At 45.0% G+C, this 24,423-nt stretch overlaps 1 protein-coding gene across 1 annotated transcript in view; it reads left to right on the top strand.

Annotated features, from left to right (window-relative positions):
* Positions 1 to 24,423, top strand: part of CELF4 (CUGBP, Elav-like family member 4) — a 305,865-nt gene that overhangs the window by 244,127 nt on the left and 37,315 nt on the right. The window contains exons 8-12 of the mRNA XM_009886416.1: positions 824 to 973; positions 12,625 to 12,687; positions 12,950 to 12,955; positions 14,347 to 14,427; positions 20,447 to 20,530. Coding sequence (XP_009884718.1) covers positions 824 to 973; positions 12,625 to 12,687; positions 12,950 to 12,955; positions 14,347 to 14,427; positions 20,447 to 20,530 — 384 coding nt within the window. The remainder of the gene's footprint in view (positions 1 to 823; positions 974 to 12,624; positions 12,688 to 12,949; positions 12,956 to 14,346; positions 14,428 to 20,446; positions 20,531 to 24,423) is intronic.

Here is a 24,423-nt window from a genome sequence, read left to right as displayed (position 1 = left end):
GAAATGTAAGAATTCTCTACCAGTGGGTGATGAGATCCCACCCAAAACATAAAGACTAAATTGTTCTTCTGAAGTAGCAGCATTACAGGATGCATCTGGGAAGAAGGGGAGGAATATGATTCCATGAAAGAAACAAACCTAGCCCAAATTTTGCTCCTGTTGAATGGGAGATCTCTGCTAAAACTCTACAAAGTCAAGTTTTGGCCAAACAGTAACACTAAAAAAAAGTGTCACTGGTTGCCTTTGTGCTACAAATCAGCTTGCCAAACCTTTTAAGGTTCTTTGGTGCTGAAAAAGTTCATAATGAGCTGTACAGGAAATGTGTATTCATGAGAGAGTGTGCAGACAGAGTAGTTCTGGAAATTGGTATGCCCACAAAGCTGACATATCCAGAGAAACTGAGAAGAACTGCTGTAGAAAGGTGGGACTAAGAGTTTGCTTCTGGTGCTAAATGATATCTAGGAAAGAAATGTCTGCTTATTTAGCAATTTTAACAGGTAATACTCCAAGGAGAAAGTTGAGGAGGAAGGGTGGTATTTCTATAGTCTTCTATTGCTTGATGTTAGCAATGAGACCATGATCAACAAGCCAAAGCCTCATTCTGTTGAAGAAAGTTTTGCAAGCCTTTCTTAAGTGCTTTCCAAATAGAGGAGCAATGGCAGGCAGCCCCTTTCTTTGCATGACAGCTTGGGAGATTTTTCATGTCTTGGATTATTGGAAACATTCTTTGTGGCAGTCGCAGCTGTTGTGTCAGTAGTTTTCTCCATGTAGGTACTGCTTTCAGTACTCACCAGCTCTGATTTTGTGTCCTCCCCACTTGCAGGTGGAAGCACGCCTCCTGGCATAACTGCACCAGCTGTGCCTAGCATCCCATCTCCAATTGGGGTGAATGGTTTCACTGGCCTCCCGCCGCAGGCTAATGGGCAGCCGGCCGCAGAAGCTGTGTTTGCTAATGGCATCCACCCTTATCCAGGTAAGCCAGACCAATGCTGTGACCCTGTTCCTTCAGTCTTAGCGAGATTGTCCACATGCACAGGCTTTCTCTACCATGAGCCACCTCAGAAGGATTATACCTCATACCATCAAGGCTCACTGTAGCATTGGTGTAGTTAGGTCTTACCCAGCTACAGTTGTTATACACTTAAATCTGCATGAAAGACATCAAGGTCATGCTGGAGGTGGAAAACTTTTATGCTGAAGAATTGAGTACTCATCTGCTGGACGACTTGCCTGGTGAATACAGTCAGGACACCCAGCATGCTTTGATATAGCTAAAATTTGATCTGAGGCCTGACCAAGCTCATGCTGGCAGATCTCCTACCAGTACTCCCAAGGGTCTTGCTCCTGGCTAGCCTTGAAGGAGTTGTGCTAAGCCTGTTTGCATCTCCTAGCACCCACTATTGGTATCTTCTGTTGGGATTCCCTTGCAGCTGGATGGCTTTGGGAGGATGAAACCAGAAGGTCCACATGGCTGCTGACCCAAACAGGTCCATGTCTTAGACCATGTGTGCAGGCAGCAAGTGCTGGTCTCCAAAACAGTCAGTGCATCCAAATTCTGTCATCTTAACAGGCCTGGAGACTGAAGCTCCTTTAGTATAGCCACAGAATGGAGTCAGCTTCACCCTTTTGTGGCACACCACCAGACAACTGCTGCTGGGATTCATAGACTGTGACTAGCTCAAAAGATGCTAGTACTGAAGGCATGATTTTGCAAGCCCTAGCAGTAAGGAACAAATGAGGGAAGTTAAAGGATACAAACCTGCCTCTAGACCTGTACTTACAAACATATGGACACTCTGAGGCTGTATTCACCAAGAACTCATGAGTTTACAAGTCCTTAATGTGCACCTACATTTTGTCAGTGTCCTCAGGATCTGAGATAGCCCTCTCCTCCAAGCTGTACTTCTGTTAGGAAGACATCCCTTACCATTGTTCTATGCATACTAATAATAACAATCATAACAATAAAAATTTAAGTAAAAGTTACTAACTGATCCTAGCCACCAGCTGGCAAAGGAGTATTTTAGCCTGAGGGACACACAGATTGATCTAATCTGTTAGGAAATCAAACACTGCATCAGATGCCCCAGCCAAAAAGCCCACAAGACCCCTAAGAAAAAAATTCTTTCGATCTCAGCCAGTCCTGAACACTCAGAAAATTCAGCATCACAGGGGACTTTATGAGATAAAAAGAAAAATATCACATAATGTAGAAATACAAAAGTCTTACCTTGTTACTGCTCAGACAATGTGACTGAATGTAGCAAAGACCAGAAATGTCAAAAGTACTGAAAAAATAATTTTAATTTCCCACTTCCCCTCCTTGTAAACATTTAGTCATGAGTTCAACTTTAATCAGAATTGAAATCAAGGGGCTTACTGTGCTAAAAGTTAGGCGTGCATATACATGTTTGTAACAGCTTAGAGGAACAGGGAGCTCTTGGAGGCTTGCAGAGGCATCAGAAGATTGGAGGGAGCCCTTAGTGTGCTCAGTGAGTTCAGCTGCAGCAGCAACAAAGCACCCTGTCTTTAAGGTTATATAAATATAGCCATCTGTTCAACTATCCATCTATCTATCTACCTGTTTGCCATTTTATCACCTCTCTGCTTATTCATCCGTTTCTGTGTCTATCTTTTTTCTGGTTTACCTAGCTTCCTTTAGTTAATTTTCTATGAGCCATTACTGCAGAGATCAGAGAAAAGATGATCTTTCTTGATGAATCTTAATGACTTGAGCTTTTGTTACTACCTCCAAATACCGGCACAATTAAAGAAAGCTTTCAGTTACATATTTCACACTTGAGTATATAAGTCACTGGCTTTAATCTGATTCTCTCTGTGTTTTGGAGAGACTTGCTCAGCCAGCAATTCACAGTAAGTCCCTGCACAAACACCAACAGCCTAACACACTGAAAGCTGACAGTCATACCTGCTCCACTTCACTGCAGGCAGAGGCTCCTTTCTGCCAGTAAAGCTGACATCCAAATAGTCTGCGTTGTGTAAGGTTTGGATTTATCTCTAAGGGTCTTCAGCAACATATTGGTCTTTCTCAGTGCTTAGCTTCCCAATAACTTGGGGACATCTTAAGTTATAGCGGAGGTGTAAAGGGAACAGCGTCAGGCCAAACCCTCACCACTTATTTTACTTCTGCCTACCCCCACTAGCAAGGAAACCTTGAAAGCAAGTTCCTTGTAGCAGTTTGGGTGTAGAACACATTATGTGTTTTCTCCATCTTATTCTCTTCCTTTTCATGAGCATTTATGCACCCTCCAAAACTTTACTCCTTGCCACAGGCTTATTGAGTCCTGGAGCCTAACAGCATTAAAAAAAATTAAAAAAAAAAATAGACATTTATATGGGTAATGAGAACATCCACAGTCACATTAGACTGGAAAAAAGGTAAAAAGGACACAAGCCTTCATGCTTTATGATAAAAACTAGCCACTATTTGCTTGGGGTTAGAAAGAAATTTTCATCACTGGGCAGCTTATTCCGTCATTGTTCATTATAGGATTTTTCACACTTTCCTCTGTAGCATCTGTTATTGGCACTGACCTGTGGTTCTGCATGTCTGTGTTTTTAAATGCAAGGTTAGAAATAAAATATTAAAGCTGAGCATGCAATTACACTAACATTATAGAGGCAAAAAGAACATGTCAGTCCTCATCCAAAGTCAGTATCTTCCAAACAACTTTCTTTTATGGTATATTTCTCATTCTGAAAGTGGCCAAGAGTGCTGCAGTATTATGTACATAACCATAGTCTTGCTATGATTATGACTTGCAATATATTGTTTAAAGCCTGAATTTTGCTCTCAGATACTCTTTCATACTCCACAAAAAGCTCAAATGTGGGTTCACACCATTATATCCTGTAGCAGAATGTTCTTTGTTGCCTGAAAATAGCAAAACAGGACAATCAAAATCTGTAGAGGCATGACATCCACATCATTCAGACCCAAATAAATCCTATTAATTGTGCAGTTTGTCTACACATCCACCCTTGTGTCTAGCTGTAACATTTTTGATGCTGCATCTAAAGGACCCAAGAACTCCAGTCTTTGCTCTATAAAAACAGGTCCTTATCATGTAATTGTATTTACTCTATAGTTTCACTCTTTCTTCCCCTTGTCTTCCCCTGTGCTCTTTTTTTAGGGTTCCCTTTGTCTGGAGCAGGGGCACACACGGTATGATTTTGAGTCAGGCTACTGAACCATCCATGGCTTTGGGGCAAAGGCAAGAGTAGGTTGAACATCCCTACTCACCAGGTCTCTGATCAGAGCCCCAGTGCTTGCAGGAATTCACTTTTTCTGTGGCTCCAGCCAGGCTATGGATCCATGCAGCAGCACTAGGAAACTGTTCCTTACAGGCAGACTCTTTGCAAGCCTTGCTCTCACCTTCTCCAAGCTCAGCCAGTACATAATCCCTCACAGTGCACTTTTTGGCATGGACAGAATCACAAAGGAGTAAATATTTCCCCTTCCACTAGTCTGAGCCCCTTTGGAGATCTGGCCTTTTTGTATATTAATGCCTGCCCTTTAGTCTTTCGGCTTGCAGAGCTATTGAACTTGGCAATGTGTCACAACAGAGTGGGGACAAAGAGCATAATCTGTTGTGCCATGATCTTGTGAGTCACTTTGCAGCAGCACAATAGTATTTGCCCTTTCCACATTAGCCATAGTAACAGGGATTGCACTCTTCTGCCAAAGCCTCTTAGCCACCCAGAGTCCAGTGCCTCTTTTGTAACAGCGTGTGATGTACAATAACAATGGAGACCATCTGCACCGATTTCTGCTGTGTCTAACACCATCAGCACTCTGCTCTCCAGTAACAGCTCCTGCCCTACTGGATTGCATTGTGAGGGACTGGATAAAATGCTCGCTCCAAAAATAAAGCCTCCTTGGGAAGAGAAGGGGAGGGAGAGATGAGAAAAGTGGGAGAGCAAAGAGCAGAAAACAAGAGAGAGAAGAGATTGGCTGTCAAAGGATCAGGGAAATTAGGGAACTGGAAGGAGGCACAGAGCAGAGCCCCCAGAAAAGATTGAGGACTGCTCTGTGGTCTACTGCCCAGTGATGTGCCCAGGAAGATGCAGAAATACACACCATAGCATCCAACAGCTCCCAAACAAACTTGGGCCAAGGGATGTCCAGCTTGACCAGAACCAGGAATGGATCCAGTGATGGCAGCTTTGTGGAGCCTCATGTGAGGAATGTTTTCCAGGATGCCGAGTTCTTCAGTGCATTTGGTCTAGGCATAGATTGCTATGGAACACAAAAGAGCTCGGTTGCTCTTAATACTTTATGAACATGTCACCTCATTTACTAGTTCTGTTTCTGACTGCCCACCACTGCCAGGACTAGCTCTGTCTCTCCTCTCTGCTGACACAGCAGAGGTCCCCCCACTCCCTTTTGGTTACACCGTGGGTACTTCTGGGCAAGCAAGACAGCAAGGTCTACTTCATACCCTGTTTGGGGTCCAGCCCTCTCCGGTCAGACTAGCTGTCAGTAGGAATGGGCAGCCAAACCTTTATACCCACATGTTGCCAAGCCACCATTGAGATTGGCAGTAAAGGTCTCCCTCACGGATGAATTCCTGTGCTGTAGAAACTCATGTCTTAGGAACTGAACCGAGACCTTCAATTCATTTTCCTTGGCTCAACAAAGACCTATCAGGCAGTAACCAATTTCACCCATTGCCAGCAGAGACAGGATTCAAATTCCATCTGTAATTATTATCATTACCCAAGCTAATTTTGTGGGTTAGGAGTTGCCGGCATGCTAATATGACAGTCTTATCTATTAGCTTGTCAATTAGTTAGCAGCTCTGCTGATGGGGAGGCTGCTGCTCTGGGCTGGTCAGTCCCAGGATCAGTCCCAATCACAATGGGCACCATCCAGTGATGTCGGGCAGGATCAGGGCTTCACTTGTGCAGGCAGAGAAAGGGACTGTCTTACCCCACACCTGACATTTCAGTCCTGAAAGATGTCAGACAAGAAGAGTATAGGGAGGAGATGAATCAGGAGAACAGAAAGAGAGTGACCTGCCTGCACCTGTGGAAGGTCCAGGATGAAAAACAAGCGCCACAGCATTCAGCCCAGACATAGAGCATGCCCTAGAAAAGTCTCTGGCTCAGCAGCCCCCAACCTAAGTTACTTATTAGAGGAAGTCTTTGCCTGCATTGTGTTTATCCACCCTAAATCTCTGGGTGAAAGCTTTCTCGTTCATATTTTGTAACAGCAGTTCTAAAACTGCAACAGTGAGCACCTGAAACATCATTATGACTAGGAAACATTTATTTGACCCATTTGTAACAATCTGCCACGTGCCATAAACCACGCTTTACTGGTAAAATAAATAAGTGAAGGAATGCACTCATTAAAAATATAATAACAAGTTGCCATCTTCAATTGCAGTCTAAGCTACTTTAATGATGCCATGTACTTCCAACAATCGTGCTGCAGCCATAATGAATGAGGCTGTTTAAGGCAGTTGTGGGAGCCTTTCCAGAGCCAAAGTGCTTTCTCCTCTGATCTGGAAGAAGGTGTAAATACAAATCAGGCTCTGTGCTGATGTTTTCAGAGGCACCTAAGTGAGTTAAGACCTTGAGCTTTATTTTTAAAGGTGATTTAAAGTAAGCTCCCCCAAAATATGGAGTTAAGTGGCTTAATAGCTTTTAAAACCTGACCCTGACTTATGTGTTTATGGCCTTAGGCACAGGGAGGGAAGTCTGGTCCTGATTCTGCTGTTGAATTAATTTGTCACCTTGGCCAGCCACCTCCACCTCTGCATTTCTGAGTCTTCTGTGCCTTTCTTGCTTTGTCCACTGGAAGCTCTTAATTGCCAGACATAACTCCTATCATGTTTTTGCACTGCACCCATCTCAGCAAGGGCTTGATGAGGGATGGGGCTTGAAGATGGGACAATTAAGGAAATATTGAAGGTAATCCTGATTTTCAGGGATGAACTATGTGAATTTTATAGTAGGCCCATATGTTGTTCCAAACAAGCATCTACAAAACCTGGGGATGCTACTGAAAGGGCTTTTTCAAGTAACAGGATGGAGCAGAGGGCACAAACGCCCTGGATTTCTTGGCATCTTTGATGTGTAGAGGAAGAGACAGTGGGACAATGTCTTTGACGGAGTGGTGTCCAGCTCCTAAGTGTTAAAGCAAGACTATAAAACACAGGATCAGTCTCTGTTTTCTGCTGGATCAGCACATTCTTTCTGTTATTGCAGTTATTGTTGTGTCTGAATACCTAATTAATTACAACAGTAAACGCTGGCTTCTTTAATCACAGCATCAGCTGTCCTAATCAATCTTAATAATATGGAATCTGTACTATGGCACCCATGAATTTTAATCTACATAAATTTCTTAAGACCTCTCTCAAGCTTGTTGTACGAAATGATATAATTATGGATATAGATTAGGGCTGTAGAGAGTGATTTAAATTGGATTTAAGGAGAAGGTGAATAGAGCCCTCCCACTCAGTTATTTATTTATTTATTTATTTTAATCCTGGCCTTCGTATAGATTTTTTTTCTATCGTTATGTTATTTCCTCCACACTGACTGAACAGTGCTGTCTCTCTTTGATCGTCCTCCTCCCCCATCCAGCCTCCCTGAGGTGACAGTGGCCAAGCTGCAGCTCCTGGGAGAGGTGTAAAATGCCTCCAGGACAGTGAGAGGAATGAATAGATGGGGCAGAGCACAAAGCTGTGGATCTGGGTCATAACATGTTTTTGTAGACCCATGCAGGGACCAGCAGGGCAAAATAGAGTGAAATAGATGGAATAAAGTGTGTCTGTCAGGAAATGCATAGGCAATCAGCAGCAGGGGGTGAAGAGAATATCATATAGGTATAAGGTTTGATGACTCCTTCCACCAAAGTTAAATCCCAAGGTGTGTTAGGGGCCCAAAATGTGCCAGACCCTGCTTTTGTCTCTCAGAAGCACTGAGCCTCTCTGGTTTCAGAGACATTTCCTTGGCTTCCTCTTGCCCCAAGGTAGAACAAAGACCCTGTCCCATACCCCACTGAGGGGGATGGACGGCCCCCTTTTATAGTTCAGGCAGTAACCATCATCCTTTTTCCTCACCACCCACACTCTCTTCAGTGCAGCTCCTACCCCTGATTTACAGCCGTGACCATCACAGCAGAGTCCAGCCCTCCGTCCCCTACAACCAGGTTCACCTGGGGCACTCATATAACAAACAGCTCGTCTTGGCCAGACATTGTAGCCAGGTTACTGGCATCTCAGAAGGAATTCTTTATAGAACATCACTTAAACTGATTTTATTTATTTTTAACAGCCGTGCTTCATTCTGCCACCTCCATCCTCGTTCTGTGACAAAAGCTAAATCTTGGGCCTAACACTAGCTGAATGCCCCTTTAAAAAGCTGGATTTCAATCTAAAGGTATATCAGTAGCAAGAAAACTTCCTGGTGTAAATTTTAAAGCACTGGTATTTCATGCTGACTTGGAAAATCATCCTTGGTTTTTGGCATCAGGCAGAGGATTCAGAAAGTGACATTAACAGATCTACTTTCTTTGAAGGACTTGGGAGTCGTTTCTTGACTTCTCTCTAATGAATAAGTGCTGCCTTCGTTAAATTTATATTTATGACCATATAGTAGGTCATTGGCTTGTTTTATGTCTCCAGGTTTATGGAAGGTTGTCTGCCATGGTCACCTTGTGGCATCTTGTCCAGGATCATCTCGCAGAGACACAATTGTATCTGAGCAGGATTTTTCCCATGGAGATATGGAAATGATCAAACTAATATATATGCGCTGTCCAGGGATAAGGCTCTTGCCCTGAGCTGCCAAATGAAGTTACTATTAGCATCTGTTTTCACAGTACACCTTTAGTTTGCCCTGGCAAGGCCAGATCCTCAGCTTCTGTAAAGCAGCAAGGCTACATGGACTTCAGCAGGGCTAACATGATTGATAGTTGTCCTCTGGCCTCTCAGGAACCTCTCTGCTTATTTCACTTCACCAGCTGATCCTCAGTGTGTACATTACGTCGTGTTTAATCTCTGTATGTTAGATGTAAGATCTCCATGAGTCTGACCAGAAGGAAAGCTATTTCAAATGTTATCTATGAGCACATTGGCACAGATAGTCACAAGGACACCCAAGGTCTTTTGATGATGGTAGAGCTTAAAGACGTGATACTTCTGCTCCAAAAGCCCCTTTAAGGTGCTTTATGATATTCACATCCCTCACCAAGTGTCTCCTATATCCCTACAGCTCTTACCAACCCTCACTCAGTTATTTAACTTCTGGGCCACAGGTGGCTTACACCCTGGCACAGAGAGCGTGCAGAGGAGCTGAGGTCTCCTCCCAGCCCCACATGCCCATGTTCAGCTCATATTTCCAGTAACAGAGAAGACTGGCCATCTGGGTGGTGTGAAAGGGTAATTCTCCTACCTTAGTGCAGCATGATCTGTGTGAAGACCACTGGGGTACACACCTTATTAAGTTATGTGTATCTTATGGAGGAATAAAACAATCTTCCTTCATGGTTTCCTTGTGCTCAGACATAGAAATGATTCATGTCTCCCCATCACTTTGAATTTTAGCATGTGGTGTGCTTCAGCCTACAGTCACATGTAAACCCTGGTTCAGATTTGCTCTAGATCGTGAGCCCCTTGTACATCTGAGCCTGTGCTGAACTCCTCATGGGTCATTAGTATGTAGGAGGGCTGTCACCTTACTAAACAAAACATGGCCACAATTTCCTCAAATGTATAATCTGTGTCTTGAGATTTCTGGATTGATACCAGCTGTTGGCTTCATCCACACTACAGCTGGGAGTGCAGGCAGTTATGCCCTTCACTGGGTTTAATTCATCTGGCAGGCTGAGCAGCAGCTTGAAGATATGCTCATGGCTGCCCAAGCTACCTTGGCTTCATGCCGGGGTACCCAGCCAGCCCCGGAGTCTGTGTTCCTGGATCTTCATTGGCTGTGTTGGCCGGTATGGACACATCCACTGTACTGAAGCCACATCTTCATTTGCTGAGTAAACACACTCTTCAAGCTAAGGAAGGCAAGTTCTTAAGTGAGCAAAAGTCACTACTTTTGTTTTCAAGAGCTGCCGTTAAATTCCTGCAGGTGGTGATGCACCACAACTGCTTTTCCCAAACAGCCAAGGTAGGGTATGAGACTACAAGTAAGACACAGAGTCCCAAGACGGGGGGTGCTGCCTCCTCGTGCTGTCTAGTCCAACAGCCATGGGATGCTTTCTACTTGCTCCTTTTCAATGGTGTCCAGGGTTGGCTGGGTCAGTGTTAGGGTCCTGTGTGTTAGACCAGCCATCTTGCATCTTCTTTACCTATAAGTGATTCCCAGCTTGGAGCAAAGCTGACTGAAACCAGGGGAGAATCTTCCCACTGGCTTGCCACTGAGCCAGGAGGAAATCCCCTGCGTGATCTGGGGCACAAGGCAGCCTCCTGAGAAAGAAACACCCAGTTAGGTACTACCCTTTCTGACAAGTGATTAAGACTCAGGAAAATAATAAACTCTAAAAGCTTTGTATGGGAGGGAAAAAGTCTGCATTTAAAGGCCTGTTGTTCCAAACCCTTTAAACAAAGCATTTGTCCAGCTTCAATACTTAATCTTAAAGGTGAACCATGATTCTCAGTGAATATTTCCTAAGCAGAATGGTTTAGTTACAATGGACAGCATATGGTTCCAAAGGCAGGCAGAATATCCACAGATGGGGTAAGGAGAGCAGCTCTGCAGTGAGCCAGGTGGTCCTGTTCAGGACGTAGACTCAGCTGTAGCTGGGAGAGTGGGCAGTTCCCACGTGTGCCCAGCTAAGGCAAGGAATAAAAGAAAGGACCACAGTCAGATGGGTACTGCTCAGTGACTTCTCCAGTATCAACAAAGAGGCAGTCATTGCTAGTCATCAGCATGTCAGAGAGAGAACGAGCATCCCTAAGTCCAGCCTCCGCTGGAGAGGAAGGAAATGCTGTGAGTGTATCTCCTAAGCAGCAGAGACGATTACTTCTTCTAACTCTATAAAGAGATGAGTGCAACCAAGGAAGGGCAGTTGCTTTTTGGGCAGACACAGTAGATCATCTCCTTTACTGCCAACTGGAAAAAAATAGCTAGATTGTAAAGATTTGCTTCCTTTACCACATGTCCCCTCACCTACCTCAGGAGACATCTTCTACCTGGCAGGACTTGGTCATTTTAGGGGGTCCAAGTTATTATGATCCATCCTCCCAAAGGGGTGTGGGAACTGGTGTGTCACTCAACCTTTCATAGCTGTTCAGTTTTCTTCTGGAACAATATGCTCAACATTCTGTTTTTAGAGGAAGAGTTTTGTGCAGAGGTTGAAAAGAATAGACTTTAGTTGCTTCCTTCTTCAAGAAGGCAGGAAGAAGTGGAAACAGTTTTAATATTTTCCAAGCATTCCGTCCAGTTTCCTGGAGCATCTACTCTTTAAAAATATAGGTTTGAATTTCTACTATGCCTTCCACTGATCTCCCACAGGATTTAATATATTCTGCTCGCACCCTTTTTCAGGGGGTGCAAATCCTTACAGCAGGGCAGTGCTTCCCCATTTCACATACATACATATTGAGGGACCTGCCAAAAGTCAGGTAGAAATTCAACCAAACAAGTTCCAATCTAAGACTTACTCCTTCCTGTGAGTACCCCAGCCTCAAAGTCCTTGTGATCCAGTAATGCCCATAATGAGCAGAAGCCTCCAAGTCATATTAGCCAGCTAGTAGGGCTTTTCCCTTCAAAGTCTGGTCTTCTCACCACTTCTTCTTGTATTTTGGAAGAAAAATGCAAGACCTTGCAAGCTTCCATCATGATCAATGGTCATCTTTGAAGTTCAGGTTCAAGCTGGTATTTGCATCTGTAAGAAAAGGCTTTGTCCATGCTCCTTGTGTCCATTTACCAAACTCCCCCACACTTTGGCATACAGTCAGTGTCTCTCCTTGGATGGGTCAATGGCATCAGATTTCCTTCCAAGAGGCCCACGTCTTTGCATCCTCCGAGCCCTTGCCTCCAGCCACACCTCTGTGCTTGTAGGAAGGAAGAAGGTGGGATGGAGGGGAAAGCGGCAGCTCCCTAACGGAAGTAAGAAGCTGGAGGGACTGCATGGATGTAGAACTGTGCAGCACCAATAAATACAAATTAAACTCATAACAAGAAGTGAAATATTAGGGCCAAGGTGACATTTGGACTGGAGGTTCAGCCAAGCTTTGCTTTAAATATTTTATTGCTGCAGATAAAGAAAGAGCTTATCCAACACGTTTCTCTCTCTCTCTCTTTTTCTCTCCCTATGGGCTGCCTGGCAGCAACACACTCCTTCAACGGGATGTCGGGATGGCAGGAGCCACTGCTTTGTTCTCTTCTCCTTCCTCCCGCTATACCCCTGTTGTTTTCGGCTCTGATTGAAAGTTTCATGTGGCTGTAGCTGTCACTGAGATCTGCGTTTGCACAGCACCCAGCACAGTGTCAGTCCTGGCATGAGCTGCTCCTCTTCTGGGACCTTCAGCCCCCGAGTCTGTTTGTTTCACACAACATATTGATGAGGGAAGAGAAAAGGAGAGTGCCTGTCATGTTTTAACCCCTTAATTCCTTCTCTCTCTTGTGTCTCCACAGCACAGAGCCCTACTGCAGCAGACCCCTTGCAGCAAGCCTACGCTGGAGTGCAGCAGTACGCAGGTCGTTAGTATTAACACTTTCTCCCAATAAACCTTTCTCTTCTCTAAAGCCTTTCATCTCTGAACATGCCTGATGGGGCTGGGGGATGGGAGATGTTTGCTGATACAGGGGAAAGCTGGGGGCTACAGACTCTCAAATTAAATTTGCACTTATGGTGAAAACAAACATAAAGCCCAGGATCTTCTCTCCCTGAGGGGACAGCCTCCTCCCTCTCCCCAGGGAAAGGCTCTCACTGACCTGTACCTCGCTGCAGCTTTGGCAGGACCAGGTCCAGTCTGCTTAGCACAGCACACACGTGCAAAATCAGTCCACAGGTTTGGAGGCCACTTTCTATAACAGGTCTCCTGAGCGCTGCAGCAAGGAGGGGAGATGGGCAACCAGACCCTGCAGAACCATTGCTGCTGCGCCTGGCAGGGTATGGTATGTCTGCACATACCCATATTTTAGGGTATGTTTACACCGGCCATACCCCAGTTAGTTAGTTTGAGGCTTGCTTAGGAGCTATGCAGACATACTCCTGGATTCCCAGCAGCTTTCTCCACAGCTCCCAATGGGTCAGCCTCCACTCACGCCGCCCTGTATGCTGAGCAGCTCCTTTGCAGTTGACGGACTGACACCAGCCAAAGTGACCTGGTGCAGACCACGACCCCGCCGTGTTCAGCCTCCCCTCGCGAGGTGTCCATGGCCAACGTTGCGAGGAAGCTGCCACCCCAAAGTCATTATTTCCTGTGGTAACTGGAGCAATCATGGGCTCCCGCTGAGGAATGGCTATTATCTCATGTCAGCGCTGTATCTGGAAACTTAATTTAATTCTCCATGTAGGGCTTCATTTGCCGGTGTTTTAGTTATTGTCATTTATTGCTTGTGAGGTTTGATAGATGGGAAGCAGCTCAACCCTTTGAGCTGTTAATTAACCCCTCTGAACACACATGGCCCCTATCCCCCTCTCTTTGGGCTCGCAGGCGACCCGTACTCTGTATTTTTAGCAACAAGGCACATCATCTACCATCTGTGGAACTGAATAGCTCCCCTTGTCTGCTTAGTGGGGAAAATTGTTTAATTGCTGCACACTGTTTCCACTGTGTTTGTGTGAGAGAGAGGAAGTGTCTCTAGACATGAAAGAAAATGTGTATCCGAGAGTGTATGTACAACTGTGCCTATACGGTGTGTGGGTATATGAAGGTTAGGGTAAGGGAGAAAACACATGTGTGAACAGTTTTTATGAGTATGTGAATTAATGAGGGTGCAAGAGAAATTACACAGGGAAGCGCATGCATGCGCTCCTCGCGTGGCTGTCAGCATGGGCATCAACACGCTGAGCTTGTGAATGAATGTGTTTGTGGTACCATCTGTGATGGTTACGCATCTCTGCTGGGAGACACCCCAGCAGAGACCCCCATTTGCACCGCGTGGCTATCCCCGGTGTTAATGCTGACGAAGCTGAAGGGAGGGTGGGTGCTCAGGGCCATGTGGCACCTCCTGGAGCATGACCGTGGTGCTTCTGCCACATCTCAGGCTACATGAGATGGCCCTTCACAGAGCCAAAACGCCGGGGGAAATCCCACCTCTAGCTTGGTATGATGGTTTGGAGTGAAAGCTCCTTGCTTCCCAGCACTGAAATCTGTCCCGTTTTCTTGTCTGTCTTTCTCTCCTCTGTAGCTGCTTATCCTGCTGCTTATGGCCAGATTAGCCAAGCATTTCCACAGCCACCTCCCATGATTCCACAGCAACAGAGAGAAGGTGAGTAAATGGGCTGTCCTTTCTGGCCCCAGCGTGCCGTCCCCACCACATATGTTCCCCCCCACCCACCCCCGCCATACACCTAGAAAGTATCCACTAAATGCCCAATTACTTTGAATCCCTGGTCCACTGAGTCTTTCCTCCATTTCCACATGTGGCACAGCATCACTGGCACTAACAGTAGTATGCAGGAACACCCTCATGGGGAATCACTGCTGAGATGTCCTCAGTCCCCAGGAAGGGGAGCATGCTGATGTGCACGGGCCACGGAAAGACCTGCTAGCAACATCAGCCATAATGTCCAGTGGGGGTCTGTGTTCGAGACAAGCAACAAGAATGCAGGTAAAATTGCAATTGCATTGGAATAAAGAATTTAATAGGAAATAAAGCACTGGTGGCCCTTAATTAGAAGCCAGTAAGGTAATTACAGACACCTGCTATTTAGAGAACAAGGACCTGTTATTTAGAGGAGCTGATCTAGTCCTTTCAGCCTCCTTTGATAATCTGGATACAGGAATCAGCCCTTTTAGAGCACAATCTCTATATCAGAATGAGATAAACGATACAGTAAAAGTACTATTTCTTTATACGGACTATGAGAGGAGCCTGGGTTATCTAGTCCACAGGACTGGATGGCTTCACTGGAGATGTGAAAGGTAAGGAGAGGCGAATCTCCCACTATTGCATGTAAATGTTTTGGGAGGCAACCATGCCATGTAATACTCCCTTTACAGTCAGTGGGGAGCAGTAGGATCCTCAGAGGCCACCCACTTAGGTAGTCCCAGTTGTCCTCCAGAGAGTCCCCGGCTCCCTTTTGACAAGAAGAGAGGACTGGTTGCCTAAGTGAGCCATTAAAGTCAGGTGCTTCAGCTTAGGGTAGAGACCCTCATTTTAAATAATTACATTTCAACTTTTACCCTCTGTTAGATCGCTAATGCAGATATATTCTATGTTATTCATGTTATTATATATATATAATGACATTTAATATTTTAATATAGTGTAACAGCCAGAATGAAATGAATCAAGATTACACTATCAAACTAAAACATTCTGATGGCCTAGAACTACTTTGGGGGAGAAATATAATTTTGTAAGAAAATTAGAAATGTTGGCATTTCTATCTAATTTGGAATTAATTTTTTTCCGATGTCAGAATTTCCTGGGGAACACAACTTCCAGCTCCTGATTAGCTCTAGTACATGTCCCTGCTGTGAGAACAGATGCACAGACCTAACGTATCATTACAGAGATGTTTCCCCCATGCTGAAGGACTTTGCTTTTTATTACTTACTGGGGCTAGATTAAGCACAGGACAAAATGGCGAGCAGACCATTGCTCAGCATAGCATTGTGCCAGGAACCACCAGAAGCAAGCGATAGCTATTGTGCACACTTTGAAGACCCGCTGCCCAAAGACCCCTGTATTCGCAAGGCACGGTGTGTCTCTGTGGGTTGAGGGTGAGTGTCACCCAGTGGACAAGTAATCTCACAAATCCTCGCTTCCTCCTGTAAGCAGCTGGTATTGAGGATGGTTGGGGGCCAGATATATGAGATGGACCACCGGTCCAATGCAGGTTGCCGTTCCCAGTGTCGTCCATTTTCCTGCAGTGTTTAGATGCTGTGGCTTTCTCTGCTGCTCGCTAAAGGGAGAATGTTTAAGGCATGACACTCCCTCTTAGCAGAGGGTCAAGACCTTTAAGCATCTCTAACCTTTAACAGGAAAACACAGCAAGAGAGAATTCTAATAATAATAATGCTCAGTGCTGAGAAGAGTACTTTATGTTTGCAAGGATGTGCACAAACATTGATTTGTTAATGAACCGGCCCTACCACAACAATAACATCAATGATCACATTGTTAATAACAATGCTAACTCTCCGCTCCCGGATCCCAGTTGGATAACAAGCCCAGAGCAGCTTGGCTGCTGCAATGTTCCTGTGGAGATTAGTCATTACATCCACATAAGCGCTGAGGCTGCCGGCAGCTGACAGGGTGCATAGGGTGGAACACATCCAAAATGATCAAAGCTAGAGATGAAGTCTTGATTCAGGCCATGTCAACCAGGCAAAACTTGGGGGTAATTTAAAATTTGTATGGTATTACTCATCTTGACGTAGCTTCTGAAACTCAGAAGTACACTCAGATATTAAAATGAAGTGGTGCAGGCTTGTGACTCTCATCTGCCCTGTGCTCAAACATACTGGGGAATGAATAACAAGTAGATGCAGAAAAGGCAGTGAAATTCCAGCCTCTCAGTATTTGCTGTAGAGGTGAGGTGTACAGCTGACCAAAGGGCCGCAGGCTAACTTCATATAACCAACCGTACAGGACAGCCCATTTTTAATTACTGTTGGAAGAGCATTCCAGTCATAGCCTTACCTTATGACACTGATTCCTGGTGTTGGGAATGCAATGATAGATAGCTGATATCAGCACGGGTATACGGAGTTTACTCATGTTGCCAGTGGACACCCAGGGATAGGTTGAGTCTGCAGCTGTCCCCATGCTAAAAACACATCAAGGAACTGGAGGGTGAGGAGCATGGGCAGAGCAATGGCTTAGAAGCTCAGGTCCAATGAAGCCAAATCAAGATGGACCCACCACAGAGTTCTCTACTATGTGCTTCAGTGCCCTCAGTCATAGGCTTTTCCATTATCCAGCCTGTTCACCTGTAGTCTTAGAGACCATTCATAAACTGTGCGTTCCTTAAAACTTTTCTTTCCTCTCTGGCTGAACCAAGGCTGCCTGTACTTCTTGTGTATTAATGAACAGAAATATCTGTAACTTAAATTCATAAAACCAAGAGCTATGGTGGTCTGAGGGTAGAAATGAACCTTGATTCTCTTCTCATAATGTGTCATGAGGAATAGATTTTGAGCTGACTTACAGTCCTTTTGAAAACCAAATTAAAGTCTGTGGTAAATAATTTTAGTACTGTGTTCAACCCTGAACTGCCAACTGTACGGATCTACAACAACCTGTTAACTCAGTCCAAAACAAGACCTTTCTCTCCAACAAGATGGTTGGAGTCTTTACCAACATTTTGCCATTCCAGCTGTGATCTTCCTCTTACACCAGTGATCCTGACTGAGTCCTTTAAAACTCATTGCATGTGTGCACTGAGAACTAACTTAATTCTTCATAGCATTCTGAGCTAAACAACTCATGCCTTTGGTTTCTTAAAAATATGCACTTATATACAAAGAGGCAGCCAGACACATACAGTCTTCCATGGAGTGCTGAGGTTTACTTGACTCAAGGAAAAAAAAAAAACCAAAAAACAAAACAAAAAGGTAGAAAGGCTGAAACAGAGAGAGCTTGATTTTGAATTCTTATCCAAGGAGTCTAACTGTGACAGGTAGCTTACGGATGGATGGATTTAACAAGAAATTGCTTGTTAAATTCTAATGGCACAATTTTCATATGTGAGGATGGTATAACAAATCAAACTACCCCAGGTTGTTTCTCAGTAGCAGGTGGACTTTTCAGCACTGGAAATTAGCAAAAACCCTCTGTAGTTGGGAACAGAGAGAGGTTGGCCTTGAATGCCTGAGTTGGTATGAGAAACTGCATTTCAGAGCTGAACTGGGCTTTAAGGGAGTCTCTGGTTTTCACATCCTCCCTGGTGTCTTCCTCTTGGTCTCCAAGCAGTGCGAGGAAAAGCTGATTTCCAGGTGAACTAGGGGTTGTTTTCTCCTTGAGCCCAACCTCTAAACCCGGTGTAAATGAAGTTGTGTGCTTCCTGGTCTGACTTCTGCCTTAGTAGGTGTTTCTCAGCACACGCAGGCAGAATCCCTACTCATGCACAACACATCCAAGACCCCAGGAAATGCAGCTGGCATTTTTGAAAGAATTTGCCAGTTTTACAGAGCAAACTGCTGGCTCTGGTGATGTCAGTGGGAATTTTGCCACTAATTGCAGCAAAGCCAAGATTTTACCCATTCTATTATATTGTGGATCTCAAATCCCACAGCAGAAGTGCTCTGGGGCACATTGAGATGAAGGAATGAATTTTTCCCTGCTATTCTGGACCATGGTCTTCTCCTAGGCAGAATTTTCTCAATTCTAACAGACACCTAAGGGGGTTGGTATTTGTTTAACACTTTCAGACTGTTTCATATCTCGTTTACTGTGCCAATAACTCCACATTGTGTGGAAATGAACTGCAGAAAGGACTGGAGAAAGGATAGTTGCTCAGTGAGGGGATTAAGGAAGAGGCAGACGGGAGGTGGGGGGGAAATGGAAAAGCTTGGCACAAACAGGGGAGCCTGATTGTGGGCCACTGAGGTTCAAAAGTAATTTAGCTAAGCAGATGACTGGGTGTCTAATTAGTTAATTATCCCACCATACCACTACCCCTCCATTTGGAAGAAACCCTGTTACCATCCTCATGACCTCTAGGAAATGCACAAGATGCAAAGGGTCAGCTGTTCCTTTGTAACAGTCCTTTTAGCAAATTAGCGGGGAAAATAGTACTTAGCAAATATTCATTAGGGCTTCATTTTCCATTAATCCAAAAGGAAATGTGGAGAGTCTGTGACTTCAATCACACTGAGGCCCAGGAATTTTAATGAGCTTTAAATGGGCATCTGTCAGAATCCTGACTTCACCGTACTTCTCCTGCCAGCCGGGGGGATGAGTAATGGCTAATAAAAGGTGGGAGCATCTAGGCAAACTCCTCTCCCTAACAGGAAAGTCAAAGTTGTAATTTGCTGTGTTATGACACCGTAATTATGCTCTGATGAAGAAAATGAGAGTATTAAAAAGGCCCTTTCCTTCCCCACACTGTGTCCCAGATGTACGTGGGGGAAAGTTGGTTGAGTCAGGTCACAGGGTTGTAGGCACGTGGGCTGGGAGAAAGGAGGGAACCCTACTTCCCTCAGTCATCTTGTGCTCACAGCAAGGAACACACACTGCACCCCTTCATCTCAACCCTCATGAGCAAAGCAGAGCTGGAGTTACTTGTCGAGGTCAGTTCAGGGCTGGGCAGCAGCTGGAAGTGCCTTTGGAAATAAGACCATGAAACAAACAATCCCTGCCTCCTCAAACTATACGGTTTTCTGCTAGTGAACACTGCAAGGAGTTTAAATGTTTATTTTTTTCAACGAAACCACTTGGACACACCTGTTCCCTTTTGACTTTTGCGCAAGTGCAGTGTACTTAAAAATAAAAGTCACATTGAAAAGTTTCATTCTAGGCTATTTGACCAGAGCCAGATTCTCCCTCTTCTGCTCCAAAATACAATTTCAACGGGACATTTGCTGAGGGTCTCTACATTAACAAAACTGCATATTCTGACTAAGGACTCCTCTCTGGATATTTTTCCAAGTACCTTCTCAAGTCTGTGAGAGTATGTGTAACAGCACTGAGGCGAAAAGGGCAGTTCCTCTTGTCTAGTAATTTGGATTTAAATACACCTGTAGTCTCTCTTGCAGAACCCTCTAGAATGGGGGACATGGCCAAACTGTCCAAATCTGGGGGAGTTTTCAGGCTGAGTCGAGCTGGGGGTCTGAATGCAAAATTCTACAAAACAAAATAAGCCTGTGGGTTTGTGTTTATCTTTCTACTCGTTATCACAGTCCTCACACAGACACAAGGGTAATGAAGCCTGCGTGCAGACACTGAGAAGAGGCAAGGGGTAGTGTGGGTCACCCAAAACTCTACAGGTTAAATGAGATTATGAGGAGCAAAGAAAAACTATGAACTGCATTCTGTAATTCTTTTTGTTGTTATTCCTTTATTCTGTCTTTCCATGGCCACATGTATTGCTGTGTTCCTGTGTCTCTAGATTTTATCCTGATGTCTGTCCTGGAAAGGTTAATGAAGTTAGCATAGCCTCTAGGTGACTTTCTGAGTTCCTGATCTTCTTCTTTGTCCATTCCTCTGAGACGACAGACTGCTTCCTAGGGGTGACCCCTCACCAGTCAGAGAGAGGGGATGCCAAAGTAAATCTCTACTGTGTGCTTTCTCATATCCTATTTCTCTCCATTCATGGGTCTTCTTTTTCTCTTGATAGGACCAGAGGGCTGTAACCTGTTTATCTACCATCTGCCCCAGGAGTTTGGGGATGCTGAGCTGATGCAGATGTTCCTGCCTTTCGGTAATGTCATCTCCTCGAAAGTGTTTGTGGATCGGGCGACAAACCAAAGTAAATGCTTTGGTGGGTAAAGATAACAAAACAATTAGATTCCTCCAGGAAAGGACTTTCTCTGAATACTTTACCTTTCAAACTGCTTTCTTTCTGCTTAAGCTTTATGATTTCTCTCAACTTACTCCTGTCAATACTTTCCCCCTTACCTCTTTCTCTCCTAATTGTCTCATTCTCAGAGTTGTGTGCGCTGCTTAGAGGTGAAGGTTTGGCATCTGACCAGCAGCAGGGTGCTGCAGCTGCTGTTGGTGGGGTGGAAAATTTTCTCCTTTGGAAAGGGAGATGGGAAGGGTACAGAAAAGACTAAAGCACCTGGACCAAAATGGAGGGGGCTGGAGGGGTAGGTGAAATTCTGACAGGGTCAGCAGAGGGAGCATGTGGCAAAAAGGGGAATTTCTGTACCCAAGGAAAAGGAAAAACAAGTCACGGGGTTGAAGGGGAGACAGAGATGTGGGGGCAGCTTTTCGGCAGCTGTGATGCATTAAACTGCAAGGGGACAAGGGCTGAACATCAGCTGAAAGCCTGGTCTTCTGGGGGGATGGCTGCTCGGTGGACCGCTGGGAGCCATGCTCAGAGTCCACTGAACCTGAGCCAGCGCCACAGTAGATAAAGACAGACCAAGCTAACCCCATGCCTCAGCTAACAGGACATGCTAAGAGGCCGGGTTTGAAAGCTGCAGTATGCTCACACAGCTCTGGCCTCCCTGCTGGCTCAATCTCAGCAGGTGGAGTGTGGAAAAACCACAGCCTCAGCTGCACGTGAGCCACCAGCTAAGGACACCCTGAGCTGCACCCACAAATGGAGGACTTGGCCAGCCAACAGCCACGTGGTGATATGTGCATGGTGTCTTAGTGGGATCCCACTGTTTGCAAAGGTGTTGCTGTGAAGGGTCCCTTCTGTCAGTGTGGCAGCATGGGGACCTTGACACATTTGGTCCCATCCCACTTGGTGGACAGGGAATCTCCACCATCCATGTGCCCACCACTGGGATGTGCAATTTCTGGTTCTCCGCCATCCTGCGCTCTTTGCAGACCTTCTCTGAGAAGTGCAACGGGACAAACTATTGCTTTTCTTTTCCTGTTACTTGCAGCTGATCTGGATTCTGTCTCTCAGGCAAACTTCCAGAGTTAAGACTTAATGGAGTTTCATTTAATTTTAAAGCCACTTTCAGTCTCCACACTATGCTTCCCTTCCATGCTGCCTTCCCCTTTCCTCTCCTGGACAGCCCACCTCCCAAAACTCTTACCTCATCCCTTGCTAGCTTTGGTGCATGTCAGAGTACTTCCAAGAGTTTCATGCCCCTTCTCTATCCACAGGTCCTCCTGCCCCCATTCACAGAGGGTCTGAACAGGTTATTTTCCCCTTTGATTGAGGTATGCCTGTCCACTGATGTGAGGGGACACAGCATTCTACCTCACCAGTAGTCACTGGGTTTCTGCACTCTCAAGCATTAGAGGAATGAAGGACAAAAGTGTTTGATGTGAAGAGGCAGTTGGGAAATTCAAATGAGTAATTACAAATTAGTCGCATTCTCTCCAGGGCCAACTGGCTTTTTAGAGCTTTAACCATATGAAAGCTCATAATGAGATAAGCAGACCAGCACAGCTCTAGGTGGCATTGAGAACTACTGCTCCAAGGATACCCACAGGTTAGAAATGGACATTTGGCAATGAAATTGCCATTCCTATCGTAAATATTTAGAGGACTACTGACCCTGGTTCTCAACATATTGACAAGTGGGAAGACTAAAGGTAAATGGAGAAGTGAGATGAGAGCCAGTAGGTCCAGTAAAGGAGAGCATTTCTGGACAGGTATTCACGTTACCTCCTCTTTCTCTTAGCTCAAAGACTGTCTTGCTACAAATCTTCAGAAGGATAGCAACACATACCTAGCTTCTGGGGCAGGATTGTGGGGTTGGCTTTATTGCTGCTTCCAGGGTACTGTCAGATCGTGGCTTATAGCTGAGCAGGAACTGAGGGATCTTAGCAGAAATTTTTCTTGACATTGAGTCTTACTGGGAGAACTTAAACATCAACTTGTTTGATGAAGTAACTTCCAAAACTAATGGTGCAATATTCCAGCCTGAAAGCAGGGAGGTGCCCTTTGGATGTGTAGACTCAAATGCACAGGCAAACAAAAGCAGGAATTAGAGATTGCTAGTGGATCTTAGTCACCTTATATTAGCTTCTGAGACGCAAATATCAAAGTCCAATCAGTTTTGGGTCCCAGCTGTCAAGCCCCAGTTTTCTCTGGCTTTAACTTACTTTCCCATAGAGCTAAGTGCCTGCTGTGACCATTGGTCTCAGACAAACAAGTTGCCTCTGCTGCACCACCTCCAGAAGGACAGAAATAGCAGAAGTACAGGTAGCTAATTATCACAAGTATGTCACACTGCTCTTCACAAACTCCCATCCTGCTGACCTTCAACTTCAGAGCAATGTAAAAATGTGGAGGATATTACAGATAATCAGGCCTTTCATTTGTCTTGTTAAGTCCGCTGAAGCGGGTGCTGATTATCACTTTTTGTTCAGAAAGTCAATTTTAAAATAAATAAATTACTGTTTCCTAAAGGAAAAGAAGGCCTTTTGTTAACTTTGCAAGTGAGAAAACTCTTTCCTTTTCCTGCTTAAACATTTCCCAGAACTCAACATGTAAAAACATAGCATTTGTATTTTTTTAACCCAGCTAGAGCTCTCCAACTGGTAGCCTGGGGGGACAATTCTGTCTGGCCCCAGAAAGATATTCCACCATTATATGACCTTTTAAAATGTATCTGCTATGCAGATCCCAAGTAAATTGCTGTAACAGAGTCTAGCCCCAGGTTGTCGAGAAATTGTCAAGAAGTCCTGCTTTAGACAAACTTAAAAAATTACATGGAGAAAAATGTCACCATGTTTTTTTTCCATGGGAACAGAAAATACTTCATTTGTTGCTCTTGTCTCACTGTTGAACTACCTGTACACAGCTGGCCCAAAGTGAGTGAGACAGTAGGGCAGCATCTCAGAGTAGGATTGTTATTCTTTCCTGTTTGGCTTTGAATTCTGCCCTGCATTTCCAGCACAAAGTTATCTCCTTTGGCTGCTACTGGCAGAATAGTGTAGGGGCAGGCACGGGACTGTTAGGAAGAAAGCGAGACCTGCCACAAGCCTGGCTCCTGGTTTCTAGAGTCCACGACCCTGCAGAGAAGCATTAACACATGTGCTGATGAAACCACACTGCAGTCACGAAGGCTTTGACTTTCCCCATTCAGAGGCCTCCGCCTCCTGGCTGACGAGGAGCAGCGAGGAATGCAAACTACAGCCAACAGCAGCCTCATGTATAAAATGTGAAAGTGCTCAAAATACATCTATTGTTTTCCATAGCAGGACAGCTTGCTGTAGTGTGTAAGACTGCCTGAGAAACAACCCTGATTTCTCACTGACAAAAGTCATGTAAATCGGGAGGCTTCTTTGCCTCTGACTTTTCTTCTGCTGTACTCATCCAGGCTACACCCAAATCTTTCATTTCTCTCTTACAATTTTTCAAACCTCTGGTTATTTCCCGCCCTATTCTGACGCAGCTGTAACATGGCCAAGTGTAGACCACACTTCTCCCTCCCACTCACCAACACCCTGTCTGTCCCCATGGCCTAAGCCTCCATCACACCGACCATATCAGCATCTCCTCAGGCACTGCCTTGTCCAGCCTCACGTATTCAGACTTACTGATTTCGCCTTCACAGCTCTTCACCGTTCTGCCCTTCTGCCTCCTCTCTCACTGGTCCTTCACTCAACACCCAGCTGATACTTGTAGCCTCTTCCCATGCGCTTCTTGTACAGCCAGCACGTTTCTCCTCCTGGGACATG

Source organism: Charadrius vociferus, unplaced genomic scaffold (assembly GCF_000708025.1).
Source record: "Charadrius vociferus isolate BGI_N301 unplaced genomic scaffold, ASM70802v2 scaffold595, whole genome shotgun sequence".
NCBI classification, from domain to species: domain Eukaryota; kingdom Metazoa; phylum Chordata; class Aves; order Charadriiformes; family Charadriidae; genus Charadrius; species Charadrius vociferus.
The sequence above is the reverse complement of the archived record's forward strand: the minus strand, read 5'-3'. Positions and strand labels throughout refer to the sequence as shown.